The 15,777-nt window shown below is 43.7% G+C and overlaps 1 protein-coding gene across 13 annotated transcripts in view; it reads left to right on the top strand.

The window, feature by feature from the left end:
- Positions 1-1,491: 1,491 nt before the first annotated feature.
- The window catches only part of BPTF (bromodomain PHD finger transcription factor), a 52,066-nt gene continuing 37,780 nt past the window's right edge, over positions 1,492-15,777 (top strand). For 8 of the 13 annotated variants that reach the window (XM_064676082.1, XM_064676078.1, XM_064676084.1 and 5 more), the window contains exons 1-2: positions 1,493-2,358; positions 13,247-14,069. In XM_064676082.1, coding sequence (XP_064532152.1) covers positions 1,725-2,358; positions 13,247-14,069 — 1,457 coding nt within the window. In that variant the 5' untranslated portion in view covers positions 1,493-1,724. Of the gene's footprint in view, positions 2,359-13,246; positions 14,070-15,777 lie in introns of those variants that run through there. The other 5 variants (XM_064676085.1, XM_064676081.1, XM_064676083.1 and 2 more) reach the window with 2 other exon arrangements.

Below are 15,777 nucleotides of genomic sequence, written 5' to 3'. Positions count from 1 at the left end.
GCAACAATATTGCTGTTGCTGTGTGTGTCATACTGTGCTTAGACCAAGGTTCAGCCTGTGCAGCTGCAACACTATGTAAGAGAGGTGCAGATAAAAAGCTGGATGTAAGAGTGCAAACTGGGCTAAACCCTGCTGCCATTGTTGCATACTTGCAGGTTTGTGGGTTTAATGAGGTGCTTGGCTTGAGCAACAGGTTAATGAACAAAAGGCACTTCAAAAATGACTCTGGAAGGACGGAAATGAAACGACACATTGGACATGGAGCTGCCACGCTTGTGGCATGGCCAGGGTTGGGGTTTACCTTGCTCAGAACCATAAGCAAGGGACTGAGAGAAAATTAACATGTGAGTGGATTGATTTGCTAATGATAAAGCTTCAGGCTCTCTGGAATCCCAGAGCTGTGTCGATTTAGCAATGACAAGAAGGCTGGTTGTCAGAAATGCAAGATGTTTGTGTGCCTTGGGCCAGCTCTCAGTTTGTACTGAAACTGATACCTTGAATTCAAGCGACGCTGTTGGAAACCCAACAGTGCAACTGTCGATTTTTTAGCCCTCTGGGGGCTCTGGCAAATGGGAAAACCAGAGGGAGCACAAAATAGATGATGTAGTGATCCAGTGAACTGTGGACACAGAGTAGATGGATGAAAATGCTAATGGTGGGTCCATATGTGATCTCAGTCTGTGCTTTACAGTGACTGGCTGTGTAAAGGTGAGCTGTAAGAGGGGTTTAGTGGGTGAGGATTTAAAGTACGACAGGGGAGCTGCTTGGTGCGGGCGGCGGCGGAGGGAAACCTCTCCCGAGGGAACATCCACGGGCTCTGGTCTTGGTGGGGGGTGAAGTGCCTTGTGTGGAGCCCCTGCCCGGGGCCCACCTCGCTCACGGCTGTGCCCGGGGGACTCGGGGCAGAGGGCGGGCACAGCCCGGGGGTCCCTCGGGAGAGGGACACGCTGGGCTCGGGCACCGCGGGTCGGGGGGGGGCACACGGTGAGCCCGGGGCAGGTCCGGCCGTGGGGGCACAGCGGGGCCGCCCGGCTGAGGGAGCCCCGCGGGGGCGGCTGGGGCCAGAGTGGGACAGGGGCGAGCTGAGCGGGGTCGGAGCCGGGGGCAGCTGGGGCCGGCGTCGGTGCCCGGGGCAGTGTCAGGGGCAGTCGGTGCCGGGGGTCGGTACCAGAGGCAGCGCGAGTCGGGGATCGGGGTCGGGGTTCGGTGGCAGCGCCAGCGGTCGGTGGCGCTGCTGGGGGTCTGTGTCAGTGCCGTGTGTCAGTGTCGGTGCCGTGGGTCGGTGTGGGTGCCGGTCCCGGTGTGTCCTGGTGTGTCCCGGTGTATCCCGGTGTATCCCGGTGGGTCCCGGTTCTCGCCCCGTCCCTCGGCGGTTCCCCCTCAGCCGCGCCGGGAGCGCCCCCTGGCGGCGGCGGCGCGCAGCGCGCGCGGGCGGTCACGTGAGCGCGCTCAGGGCCTGGTGCCGCTTCCCCCAGTCAGCGCGAGCGGCCGAGGCGCAGGCGGGGAAACAAGATGGCGGCCGGCGGCGATCCGGAGCGGGGCGCCGGCGATTCGCGCTGAGCCGCGGCCCTCCCGGCCCGGCCCCCCCCGGCCCGGCCCCGCGCCCGAGCGGGGCGCGGAGCCTCCCCGTAGCCGCCTGTCCGGACTTCCGAGCGCCCTCCCGAGCCGCCCTTTCCACCACCCCCCCCGCCTCCCTTCCCCCTTCCCTCGGCCAGCGCCCAGCGATGCGGGGCCGGCGCGGGAGGCCGCCCAAGCAGCAGCAGCCGGCGGCGGCCGCCGCTCCGGCGAGCGCCCCGGCCCCGGCGGGCCCCATCGGCGGGCTGCGCTCCCGGCAGCGCGGCAGCAGCCGCGGCAGGTGGGCGGCCGCGGCCCAGCCGGAGACGGCGGGGCCCAAGCAGAAGGGAGCCGGCGCTGCCCAGGCCTCGCCGCCCGCCGCCGCCTCGCCCAGGGGGGGCGGCAAGAGGAAGGCGGGCGGCGGCGGCGGCACCCCCGGTGGGGGAGGCAGCGGCGGTAAGGGCAGGGGCAGGGCCGGGGCGGCAGGAGCAGGGGGAGGAGGAGGAGGCGCAGGAGGCAGCTGCAACAGCCAAGGCAGGGCTGCCTCGTCCAGGAGGAGCATCAGCAAAGTGGTGTACGACGATCATGAGAGCGAGGAGGAGGAGGAGAGCATGGTGTCCGAGGAGGAGGAGGAGGGAGACCCCGAGGATAACCAGAACTCCGAGGAGGAAGAGGAGGAGGAGATAATGGAGGAGGAGGACGACGACGACTCCGACTACCCCGAGGAGATGGAGGATGAGGACGACGCCAGTTATTGCACTGAGAGCAGCTTCAGGAGCCACAGCACCTACAGCAGCACCCCAGGTAGAGAGCCCGTGGGCGAACTCAAACAAGTCGAGGGGTCCCCCACACGCTCCCTCTAGGTTGGCAGATCCAGTCCGCGCTCCCAGGCGCGGTGTGAGGGATTTCTGCGAGCGCTCCCGGGGACAGGGGGTTGCAAATAACCGGTGGCAACCCCACGGATGCGGGAGCATTAGAAGATGCTCCCAAACACATGCACCGAGAGGAGGGAGGAGGGCGGGCAGGACCGGCTGTAACAAGGGGATGCTTTGCAAATATGCGCGTGGATTGTGGTGCCTGCAGAAATGATCCACCTGAACGTGTTGCAAACGATGTCAAAAGTGCGTGGAGCATTTCTCTTTAAATTTAAAAACAAGGGAAGCGACAGGCACGCCTTGCAAAGAGGTCCTTTCAATTAAACACAGGAAGAGATGGCTTGGGCTTGCAAATGTAACTTGATGTTGAAAGGAAAGGAGGCACATGCAACTTGGAAGTGGCCTTAAAAAAACCCGAAAACCCCAGAAACACTGAAAATTTTCAGGCTCTTGAAATCAGAGCTATAACTGGATCCAGCATTTACTGGCTTTAAGACAAAAGTAGCTTTCCAAGGAGGGAAATGAGGTGCATTGTTCAAAATGGAGATTGCATTGTTATAGTTTAGGGAAAAGTGCACAGGGCCTCATTGCAAGGGTGTAAACCTTGTTTTAGTTAAGCTCGAAGATTAAAAGGTGGAGGTCGAGTCAAAAGTCTTGGGTTTAAATGCTGCGTTTATCTTAAGATATAGCAACCTTTAAAACTTGTGCTGGGATTACAACTCGTTAAACATCATTGTGGTTATTTTTTTTTTAATTCTAGTGGCAAATTTGGACATTTCATCCTCTTACAATTTTTTAAGGCCTGCTCTTCTGTGTGTCCTTAATTGGTTCATTAACCATGTGGGTTTCAACCTTCAAAAATTCTTTTATTTAAACTTAAGCACTTTGGATTTTTTTGAACTCATTCTAGAATGGAGTCCAAGCTTAGAATATTTTATTTTTTAATTTTTTTTTAAAGTGTCTGAACCAGGAGAGTAGTTAAGCACCTCTGGTGATTTGGGCTCCAGAATAGCAGACACTGCTGGTGTACAAGTGTTTGGCCACTTTGTAAGAGGGAAGGAACAGGTTGTTGGTGTGAATGCATTGCACCTAAACTGAAAGTTAAGTAGTAAGTTTCGAGTAATTATCTGATGACTTCTTGAAAGGGGGAAGTACTGGCTGCTAAATGTGTCATTTGTTTTTATTTTGGTGAGTTCAGGGTATCAGCTCATTCTGTGACTTCATAATAGTCCTTTAAAAGGCTTTATGTGTTTGTCTATATATTTTTTTAACCTATAACCATATGCTCAAAAATGTAAACGAATCGAACTAAATACATGCATTGCTGAATTAAATTAATTTGGAGATAATTTTTAAGAAGTTAGTTTACCTGTTGCAGGGGTGTCCTGCAATCAAATTGAAATTTTTGGAATATTTTTTACTTTAAAGGTTGAGATCTGCCTTCGCAGAAGAAAAAAGCTTTAAAGCACTCTCTTGACTTTTAACTCTTCATTTTCTGCTTAGTTGTGGTAACTTTAATTTTTATTACTTTTTGGGTGTGCTTATGTCAGGAAAGTAATATATTTATGATTGTAACTGGCTAGGTCAGGAAAATATTTTTCACATGAGCATCCAGGTTTCAAGTGAGTTGTGCAGAGAATGGGTGGATGCAGTTTTTGAAATGTGCTCAGTGTTTTGGCAAATCCCAGGACGGCTCTGTGTGCATTGTTGTACAAGCAGAGACAGGTTTTATGTGGTATTGAGGTGTATCAGAAACCATTTTGATCATTTATATGTTTATTTCTCACCTGGTCAGGATGACTTCAGTTAACTTCTTTCAGAGAAGTGCAAGTGTAAGCATTTTCACCCTTAGGTGTTTTTTATTTATGCCGAGTTTTCGAGAGTTGAAACATCTGTGTTGTTGTTTTGGTGATTTTCTGGTGGTTCCCATTAGTTCAGTATTTGCCTAAAGGTCTCCCTGCCTCCTCCCCTCTCTCCCAGACAATCTGTTGCCCTTTTGCAAAGAAAATATAAACTTTTCATTCACTCAGCTCAGTCTGTTCCTCTCCAGGACATATCTCTGTGTGGGGAGCACGGCTGTGCTGTGGTGGCACTGATGGAGATCCCAGTCTTGTCATAATCCAGGGAGAGATGCTGGACATCAGAACAGCATTAATAGGCAAGGAAAAGGTTCATCCAACATCAGGACCTGTGTCTGACAGTGGCCAGTGCAGAGGGGAGTTAAAGCACAGATGTGTCTGAATTAAATGTCCTTCAGGGGCTCCAGAGCTGTTTGACTCAGGTGCACCCTGAGCCAGAGCTGGTCTGTAGCTGTGTTTAGATATGGGGTTTTTCCTTTCAGATCTTTGTCTTCAAACCAGACAAATTGTAAGACAGTGACAGAGTTCCTGGTGAACTGGAGGCCTTGAAGGAGTGTCTCTTCCCTTGGTTTAAACTCTCTCCTGACAGAATCCTGCAGTTTTTTACCAGAGGAGATGATGAACAATCCTTCTCCTTTTATCTTCCCTCAGTCATTTGCAACCTGAATTACAGCCACTCTCAGGATATAGTCTTAGGGGCTGAGGAGTTTATTTTTTGAGAGCAGGATATTAAAAAATTGCCCTCCCAGTCAAACTCCCCTGCCAACCAAGCTTTTACACATAAATCACATCCCAGTTAAACGGGTGACTCTTTGTACAGTCTTTTCAAACTTCCATTGAACAATGAATTAAAAGATCACAGAGCAATGTCTCAAGCCAAGAAAGGCTCAGTTTTTATGCTCTGATGGGGAGTTTGATTTATCTTGAGCTTGGATGTAAGGATACCTTTTTACTACGTTGTTGTTATTATAAGTATTTAAAGAAGCAAAATCTTGGGAAAGGTAAAATGCCTTTAATATATCACTTAATAATGGTACAGTAAAAGCATATGATTTTGTGTGTGTGATGTCTCTTACCCCTTGGCTTTCCCAGCAGGTGGATGTACTCTCAGGACAGGTATCCTGTGTATCTTGGATCACTAAACATTTTTGCCATTCCCTGTCCACTGAAAATTCTACTTTAGGCTTGTCACCCTTGCATTATAGTTACCAAGTATTTTCCATATGTTGCAGACTTTTAAGAGAAGGGGTTAATCAAGGTGCCTGGAACTCCTTCATTTTTTGTTTCTTGATTTTTCTTCCTTAAAACCTAGAAAAACTACCTTTAGGAAGAGCTGTACGTCCAGATTTTGGCTGAGATCATCATTATCTGTTGAACAAGCTCGAGTTGGGAGCCAAAATATTTGTCCTAAAACACATTAAATAATACTTTTAGGTGGATTTTGTTAGTCTGAGCACTTGCAGGACTTGACCATTGCTTCTGTTATCCAGTTACTTCACCTTTTTCTTCAGATTGAAAGAAGGTAGCTGGAAAGCAGCATTCTGTGTGTCTGTAGTGATTTTTTATCTTAACGTTTTTCTGCTCTTGAGGAATTGTTTAAGTGGAGACATTGAGATAGGACAGTAAGATATGCAGCCTCTTTTGTGTGCCGGGAGAGAAGATTTATCAGCCTCCCAGACACCTTACCTGGGGTACCCTCTTCTCTAAATTAAACCTGGCGCGCTCTTATTTTACCACTTAGTGATCTGCACTTTGATTTGTGCTCTAGAGGGAATGATCACTAGTTCATCGTGCCAGTCATGGAAAATGTAGGAGAGAGTCCCAACAAAGAAATTGTGAAGGCCAGAGGAGTAAATCCGGGGCTGATCCTCCTGTATTGACTCGTAAATTGGCAGTTTATCTGAAGAGGGTGTTTGTCACTTGGGTCAGAGCTCTGTGCTGCAGGTGCCTCACCCTTATCAAATATGTGTGTTGTAAAAGGGAGGATAGTTTGATGGGCTGCTGATGAGTTTATTGGGCAAACTTTTTTGTGTAGATCTGCAGTAAAATTCCGTGTAATTGGTCGTTGTTTTGCGTAGGACTGGTGGAAGGTGAATAAAGGTGGATTTTAGACTGGGGCTGGCTCTCAGGGCTCTCTCTAACTTCTGAAATGAGTTACAGCTCATCCCGAGTGTGGTTCCTAAGAAACTGTCAAATTGTTCCTGACAATCATTAAGTCAGCGCTACCTGTATTTTTGGGTAGGTTTTTTTGCCTGGGTTCAAGGCATGAAAGGGTTGTGCCTCTGAGTCCTTTCAGGATGACAGTGTGGGACCTCATCTGTTACTTGTCTTGCATTAGTTCTCCAAATATTCAAGTGATGCCACAGAACTCCGTGGGTTTGTATTCCTGGCTCCTGCTGGGAGACTGCTGATGGCCATAAAGGTGGGAAATTAAATTCCTAATATAAAATCCATAGAGAACCCTAGTTTAATTTGAAAATGCACTGCTGACAGGTGTACAAACTGAGAAAAAGCAGCCAAAAGTTTTAAGGTTTTAAAAGAACATCAAGACCTATTTTTGTACAGGACAAGGCAGGAGTCAGACTTAACATGTGAGAATTTGTGTGATAGGGGTGCACTCAGGATGTAGTCTCATAACTAGTTATTTTTCCATTTGTGTTTCAACTTCCAAAGCTTTTGTGGTGCTTGAAATGTCTCATTTTTTAATGTTGGTTTAGATTAAGTTTAATCTGGTTTATGTTTGGTGTTGTTTACTTTTCTTTTTTCCAGGCAAAAGAAATAAATTGGGTTAGGTGTGATTATTGCAGAGCAATGCTCAAATTGGAGCTGCACCTACAAGTAGTTACAAACACATCTTATTCTTTCAAAATTTTTTTCTGGAAGAGACTGTTCAACTTGTGAATATTAGAAACATGTTGATTATCAGGTTGGCATTTTTATAGGGAAAAAAAAGTGTTTCGTAGAAATCAAACCTTTAATTTTGGCCCATCCCAAGAAAAAGATTTAGAGTCTTCTATTTCAGTGCTGCTTTTCATAATATATTCTTATTTTATGTTAAAGTCATTCATTTTACTGCTTTTTCTTCTTTGGTGTAAGCTGTGCAAATGTTCTCCCAAGGGGTTGACTTTTAATTAAGGAACCAGCTTGGATATTGCTGTGACAAACATGCAGCTCTCTCCAGTTTCTGCATTCTGCTGTGAAAGGAAAGAAAAACCCCAAAAAACCTTTTCTTATGCATTTTCATCGACTGTTCCCAGTTTTCTCAGTGATATCCAATAGGAACTGTGTTGCTGTTCAGTCCCGTCTGAAATGTGACTGGTGCAAAGCAGTAACAAGAAGTGTGTGTTTATGAAAACCAAACCAAAACAGGGAGTTCAGGAGTTTCCAGGAGGAAGGAAAACGTAGGAGAGGGCGGCTTCTCTAAGGAGCACTCTGCTTCCAGGGCATCATATAGAACTGCCAGTTGGTCTTTATGCTGAGAAGTTTTTGCAGTGACTCATGATCTGGAAAACAAAACCAGCCCAGTTCTACTTTACTGAAGATGGACTTTTATGTGAGAGTAGTGAGGTTTGACTTGACTCGTGGAACTTGAAGCCAAAAATTCATAATCTCTTCTTGGGGGAGAATTGAAAGTCTTTTCATTTGCTGGGGTCAGTTTTGTGGAGTGCAGCTGAAGGGTGGGGGGGGTTGTTCTATATTTTCCCCCTCCTGTGACAGATTTATGAAGTATCTGAAACTCCTTGGTCTGACTTTTCTCTTATCAAGTTTATCCTCTCCACAGCAACAGTGAGCAGGAACCCTGAGCTTGACTCAAGCCCTGAGAAATTATGAGGAAGGGAAAGTTTTTAGAGATCAGTTGTGAGCTTTCAGACCAAGAAAGGGTGGGCCAAGTGTGTATTTTTCAGGTCATCCCAGTGCAGCCCCACTCTGTCCCTGTTCTAACAACACAATGGTTCTGGCAGAGCATTTGTCCTGTAGGATCCCATCCACCAGTCCAGTCCTTGGAATATGTTGGGCTGGAAGGCTCTTTACTGGTCCTGTACATCTGGAGAGGAGGGATGTGTAACAAGGCAAAAGTGGATTTTGGGGATTTTTTTTTAGGCTGCATGTGATTGGAATAACTGAAGTGCATGAAAGTCATATTTAGTCCTGCTCCAACCTTTCTGTATTCTGGACACTGTCAATAGTTCATTGAGATACTCTGTTTTAAAATTCTACATAAGATGATGTTAAAGATGGTTAAAGTAGTTTTAAGTTCTATATTCTCCTGTGGTTAAGAATAGATGTAACTTTCCCTTTTCTTCTCTCAGTCTGTGAATGAAAGTAGAGTCAAGCTTTTTGGTCCTTTCAAGCTCCTTTTCGTTTCTAAATTTTGGAAAGGTCAGCATTTGAACCAGATAAGTTGAATAGATGGGAAAAAAAAATAAAACAAGTGTTTGGGTTTTTTAAGTAAATTCTGGTTCTGGGTGTTCAGACTGTTAGTTCAGTAACTTCATTTTATTTCAAATATCATTAGTGTGTTTGTTTAAATATTTGTAATATAAATTATTTTAGTAGATCATTGTAAGTGTAGGCTGTAATTATCAATATCTATAATTAAATTTGCCATGAGAATAAAATTGTTTACTCTTTAATCTTAATTACAGATTTAGTTTGATCTTCAACTAGAGAATTCAAAGTAGGGACAGGTAACCAGTGCAGGCTGCTTGGGCACTTTGGAAGACAACTAGTGAAGGAATGCCAGTTAAAAGAAATTTGTGCTGGATAAAAATATAATGCTGAGACACTAAAGGTGATCTGGATCCTGTCAATAGTCCAGTTGTGGCAGCAGGAGACTATTGGCAAATCCATTTGTCCTTCCAAATAAAGCTGTGGAATTTGAGTGGTGCAGAAGTGGATGTTTTCTCCCTTTGTGCTGCCTCAAACTTGGAGGTGAAATTTGATTCAGAGACTTAGTTAATATGCAAAAACCATCTTAAAAGTATCCAATTTGCATGTAATAAAACTTGAGTACGTTTTGGGAGACTGCAGTGTGTGTAAATGGAGAGTCTTTAACTGAGAGTAAATTCATGTGGATTCAGTTTAAAATCTGCTCAGTCAGGGGGTGCTCAAAGCAGAAGGAACCTGCTCGTGCACCTGCTCTGGAATCCTCTTGGTGGTTTTTCTTTCAGGCAAAACAGTACAAACTGCAATTTTTCCTTGAAACAAACATTCCCTGTGGAGGCCAAAATCTTTGACAAATGACAAGTAAAAAAAAAAAAAAAAAAAAGTTGTTGTCAAATCCTAGAATCTGTGAAGTAATTTAAAGTCAAAATGAAGAGACCCAAGTTTTCTGCTGGGCTGTGTCTGCCAGTGAATGTCAAATTCCAACACTGGACAATTTGCCTTGTGGAAAAGAAGATTGTCCTTGAAAGTGAAGAGCTTGAAAAGTTGGGTGTGTTTATGGTAGGAAAGCATTTTTCAAGGTTTGAGGGATTTTTTTTATGTGTTTCTGAGGCACAGTTGGATAAACATGGACTTCAAAAACCTTCACAGAAATGAAAGTGCTGCAGAGCAGGGTGAGCTGGGTGGGGTGTGAGCACATGCAGATAATCAGCAGCGAAGAAAGAAGGTTGTCCACCCAACCATAGAACACAAACATTTCAGCTCAAAAAAAGAGGCTGTAGCACTTTGACATCATTATCTGATATTCCAGTGACCTGCACTTTTAATTTCAGTTCAGTGGCCACTTAGAGATGCTTCAAGATTTCTGAGCACCTTGGCAGAGAATGTCCATCCTTTTCACTGGAGATTATTAGACTGCTTGGGTTGGGGTTTTGGGCAGGTTTTTGTTGGTTTTTTGGAGGTGTCCAGAGTGTTCCTTGAGCTCACAGTTGATGCACTGATCAGTAATAAGTATAAGCACAAATTGCTTGGAATTTCTGAATTTCCAAATCACCCTTTGTGATTCCCTTCTGAACTTCAAATTCTGTTCAGCCTGGGTACACCAAATGTTAATAACAAATTGAAAGTGAAATGAGAAAGAAAAAAAGCCGGCACAGAAAGATCTGAAATACTGTGCCACCAACTCATTCAAGAAAAATACAGTTTCTTTCTAAGACATTCTACATCTCTGAATACTTTCCTTTTTTAGCTCTGGAAACCAGTTCATTTGCAGTTCAGAATTCTTCAAGGCAGTTCAGTGTCTGAAAAGAGAAATGATTGGAGCTCTTGAGCTGTGGTGTGTGATTTACAGTGTGGATGGGGAGTATCTTAATGTGCTGCAACTGTGAGGTGTAACACAAAGTAGTGGACAAAGGAAGCACATGTTTTATAATGCACTGTGTGTTTCTTACTGTCCCAACTATTAGTTTTATTATTACTTTTTAAATTTCTGTGCAAACACATAAACTGATTGCAATAGAGGAAGTGTTAGGGATTAGTTTTTTTCAGAACATACCAGGAATGCCTTGTTTTAGGGTTCTTTTTTGATGTGACAAATACAGTGGCCTTAATTTGCACCAGGGGATGTTCAGATTAGTTAGTAAGACATTTCTTTTCACTGCAAGGGTTGTAAAGCACTGGAACAGCTGCCCAGGGACGTGGTGGAGTCGCCACCCCTAGAAGTGTTCAGAGGATGTGGCACTTGAGGACATGGTTTAGTGGTGAACATGGATGGGTTGACAGTTGCACTTGATGATCTTAAAGATCTTTTCCAACCTCAGTTATTCTGTGATTCCATACCTGTGGTTATCTCTTGGCAGAGACGTCAGCAAAGGGGGTGTGTTGGGAGTCTGGTTCTTTAATGAGGGGGAAAAAAACATGCATAGAACAAGCAGAATTTTGTTGGAGGGGAAAAATCTCAACCCTTGAGAAGAAATAAGGAGCCTTTGGTTCTTTCAGCAGTGGTCCTTCATTGCAGTTTGTCTGAAATTATGGGGGTTTGTCACTCTTGATGAATTTGGATAAAGCAGGGGGAAGGTCCTTGCTGCTCTTGAAGGGCCATTTTATGGCTTTGCTGTGTGACAGATACATTTTTCTGCTACAGTTGCAAACCCTGGAAAGAATCCTAGTTGATAACTCTGCTGGCTTTGTGATATTTGGACTCTGTGAGGACCATCAGTGATCTCAGAGTATCTGCTCTGTGTTGTTGATGTCCTGCATGGCCAGCTGGGACTGGTCCCACACAGTATTGAAGGAAAGTTCAGGACCCTGAAGGAGTTTAGTGTGTGTGTGTGTGATTTTTGCTTTGTGGCCTTTGCACAAACCACAGCTTGTTTAATTAATCTGTGATTTTGGATCATGGTGATAGAAAGGCTGAGTTTCATCTGGAGAACTCTTGCTTTGGGCCTGGCTGTGAAACTCCTGTGTCTTGGTGCGTTTGCCATGATTAAACATTTTCCACTGATTAATGCATGTTGGAAGACAGTCATAGAAGCATTCTTTCATTTTCCACAGTCACAACTCCAACTTCACTAAACTTGGAAAGTTATTTTTACCCTCAGATGATGTTGACCCATTACTTCTGCAGTGGAAACATCTGGCAATTCATCCATATTGTTTGAGTGTGTAACTTGTTGCGTAAGATTTAATTCTTTAAAGTTGGGAAGGGAGAGTTTATCTGGGATCCTTTTGCCATATCAGCTCAGGAATTAATTTATTTTTCTTCTGGAATCATTTGTTATGCATCAAGGTGTTTCTTAAAGGTAGCTTTTCTTTCTGGTAACTTTTTTTTTCCCTTTTTCAATGCATTAAAGTTTAAGGTGTTTAAGGTTCAGCAGGATCTGCCTTAGCAGGTCTTCTCCCCCCATTAGACTTGTTTCCTATATTTATGGGGGTAATTCTGAAGTTCAGTTGTTGGCCACAATCTTAGTGTGCTTGCCAGAGTTCAGTTCTTGGATTAAACCAATATGATGGTTTATGAGGTTGTCTCCATTTGATTAAATTGCCTTTTTTCTAAAAAGGGCAGTAAGTTTAATGAGTGCATCCTAAAACTTCCCCATTAGCTGCTAAATAGTTGCATGTTGCTGGGTAGTTTTTTTGTTATTTTGGTAGATGATTAAAATATTTCACCTGTCTGGTAATGTCCTGCACAAAAACTTTCCTCTTTCGTGTTTCCTTCTGCTTGGCATCAAGGGTAATGGAATTAAAGGGAAGGAATTCTTATCTGAATTGGCATCTGAGACTGAATTAATTATGCTCAGTGTCTTTTAGGGAGTAAAACAGCTCTTTAGTTTAGCTTTTTGTGTTAAGCTTTGCCCTTCCATAATTTTGCCTCTTATTCTGTGGATATTGCTCCTGTTTTATTGAAGCATGAGAGTGGGTTGGGGTTGATTTGTTTGTTTGTTTTGTTTTGTTTTGTTTTCAGAAATCAGGAATTTTTGAAATATTTTCATAAAACATCACATTTAACTTTTGTTTGTGGCTTGTAGCTATGCAGGTGAAATATCCTAGTTAGAAAGCAGTGGACAAAGTGCTTTAGGTTCTCTTTTGTATTTTCATCTGGTTGAAATCAGTGTCCTAAGACATCTGCTTGAAATGAGCTTTCCTGGATAGGAGAAGAGCTTGCAGTATTTTAGTACAAAATATCTGTTGTTTGGAGCTCGGTGCTTCAAGTTGAAACAAGTCATGCTGAAGAAAAATGAGAAGAATCTCTAAATTATTATTATTTTTTTGGCTGAGGGAAATATCTTTCGTTCTAAGTAATTCCAACAATTAAATTTCTAGGTGTCATGTTAAAGATTTAGTAGATATATATTGTAAAGGAAATGCAACTGCTCTTGGTGTCTAAAGCAAAACTTCAGATATCTGGGATTTTATTTCCATATGAGATTATTGGCTGGTTGTCACACTTATGTAACTGTGAAGATTGTGAATTCTTATTTTACAGTAGTTTACAGTGTGAGACAGTCATTGATGTTTAAACATGTTGACCTGTGAAGAGCAAAATCCTGACTGTTGGTTTGGTTTCTTTTCCAGGTAGGAGAAGACAAAGAGCACATCGTCCTCGCTCTCCGATACTGGAAGAAAAAGATATCCCACCCTTGGAGTTTCCTAAATCCTCAGAGGACTTAATGGTGCCTAGTGAGCATATAATGAATGTTATTGCCATCTATGAGGTACTAAGGAACTTTGGCACTGTTTTACGCCTCTCTCCTTTTCGTTTTGAGGACTTCTGTGCTGCTCTGGTAAGTCAAGAGCAGTGCACACTTATGGCAGAGATGCACATAGTGCTTTTAAAAGCAGTTTTACGTGAAGAAGACACTTCAAATACTACCTTTGGACCTGCTGACCTCAAAGATAGCGTTAATTCCACTTTGTATTTCATAGATGGAATGACGTGGCCAGAGGTCCTGCGGGTTTATTGTGAGAGTGACAAGGAATACCATCATGTTCTTCCTTACCAAGAGACAGAGGACTATCCTTATGGACCAGTAGAGAATAAAATCAAAGTCCTGCAGTTCTTAGTGGATCAGTTCCTTACCACAAACATTGCCCGGGAGGAGTTAATGTCAGAAGGTGTCATTCAGTACGATGATCACTGTAGGGTCTGTCACAAGCTCGGGGATTTGCTGTGCTGTGAGACCTGCTCGGCCGTGTATCACCTGGAGTGTGTGAAACCCCCTCTGGAGGAGGTGCCCGAGGACGAGTGGCAGTGTGAGGTCTGTGTGGCACACAAGGTGCCTGGAGTGACTGACTGTGTTGCTGAAATCCAAAAAAACAAGCCCTACATCCGACATGAGCCCATTGGATACGACAGGCACAGGAGGAAATACTGGTTCCTGAACAGGAGGATCATCATGTGAGTAAACTAATAACTTCTGAACAGTCATATTGTGTTGGATGTGTTTCAATATATACTGTAAGTTGCTGTTGCCATCTTAAAGCTGTTCTTTCTTTGGGTAAATCCATTGCTTGCTGTTCTGTTAGCAGGTTGCTAAAGACTGTGTAATTAATCCATCATATTTATCCAAAATTAATATTCTCACAATCCATATATCAAAAGGAAGAAAAACCAAGGCCTCATGCTTAATATTAATGTGCTTAAAACACATGAATGTGAGGAAAAGGAAGGGAATTTTCATGAGAACCCTCCAGTTTCTTGCAGAAGTTACTGGAGAGAAGCTGAACTCTTATTTTGACAAGTTGTGGTGTATCACTGCTTGGGTGGTGTTTGGCTGCCAGATACTGGTTTGATGCTTTTGAACCTGAATTTTTTAGAGATATTCACCATAGAAATGCAGGAAATGCTGCACTGAACACTTCTGCAGTGTAAACAAAGTCAAAATAGCAAGACATACCTGTCTTCAAGGGAACTGCTTCCTGTGTTTCACACACTTTACTCTTACTGGTTTATCTTCATATACAAATGTATCTCAAAACATTATGAGTAATCAAACCCTTCTTAGTGAGGGCATTGTGCCCTGTTATTTTTTACCTGAAAAGTTGAATCTGAAATTATAAAAGCACTTCTGGAGTTTTACAAGAAAATAGCTAAAGATTGGGGTTTTTTTAATAAAAGAGAGTTATTATCTAATTGTTCTCATAACAGGGGAGAAATAATGTTTAAGTGAAATCAATGGTATTGTTACTTCATGAGAAATGGAGATTTTACTAGATTTCTTAAAAGCTTTCCATTCAGTGTGGAGAAAATAAGCCACAACTGGGTCCCTTGACAGAATTTCATACCAAACAGGTCACAGTGGATGTTAAGACAGTAGCCAGTGTCTTTAAAAGAGGCTGTTGATGGTGTTACATCTTGCAAAGAAGACACTTCTAAGGGTCTCATGGTAGTCCTTCAAAATGTGGGGCTCTGATGTTTTAAGTATTAATTATTGCTGCTCTTTGTTCCCTGTGTTCTCCTTTCACACTTGTAAAAAAAGAGTGAACGTTTGATAGGTTTTAGTTTCTCTGGGCTATAAATGCCACAGTAGTTTCAAGTGATCTTTTAAAGGAGGCAGGGCATCTTTTATACTCTTACCTTTTTTTTTTATCTCTACACTTCATGTTTGTACTCAGTCACCTGCTCTGCAGTAAGTGGTGGATCATTCAGATGGTTCCCCAGGATGTGATGGGCAGCCTGGAGCTGTTGAGATCCCAATTCTTTGCCTCAGACAGAATCTTCTACCTTCTGTTTCCAGAAAATGTGTTGAAAGTTTGATTTTTTTATTTTTTTTTCCCCACAAAAAGCCTGGTTGTGAAGGACACAGAGCTGGGATTATTTTTGCTCTACTTACTTGTGCTTTAATAACTTATGGTCTCCTCTGTGTATGGTTTTTGTGTCTCTCCTCTCAAACTCTTGAGGGCAAAGCTGTTCTAAAGATGGGTTTGTCTTCACTACTCTACTGTGCTGGCAGAGGTCTGGGAATTCACATAAAAAAATCCAGAGTCACTCACTCAGGAGGTGATTTTAAGATAAATAGGCAGACTTTGTTTCCTCCCTATATGTAGCAGATTGGTAATTATTTTTAACTAAACTGTGAAACAATGTTTTTTTTCCCAGTGAAGTG

Source organism: Pseudopipra pipra, chromosome 19 (assembly GCF_036250125.1).
Source record: "Pseudopipra pipra isolate bDixPip1 chromosome 19, bDixPip1.hap1, whole genome shotgun sequence".
Taxonomy (NCBI): domain Eukaryota; kingdom Metazoa; phylum Chordata; class Aves; order Passeriformes; family Pipridae; genus Pseudopipra; species Pseudopipra pipra.
Note: the sequence above shows the minus strand (reverse complement) of the source record. Positions and strands in the feature narration are given on the sequence as shown.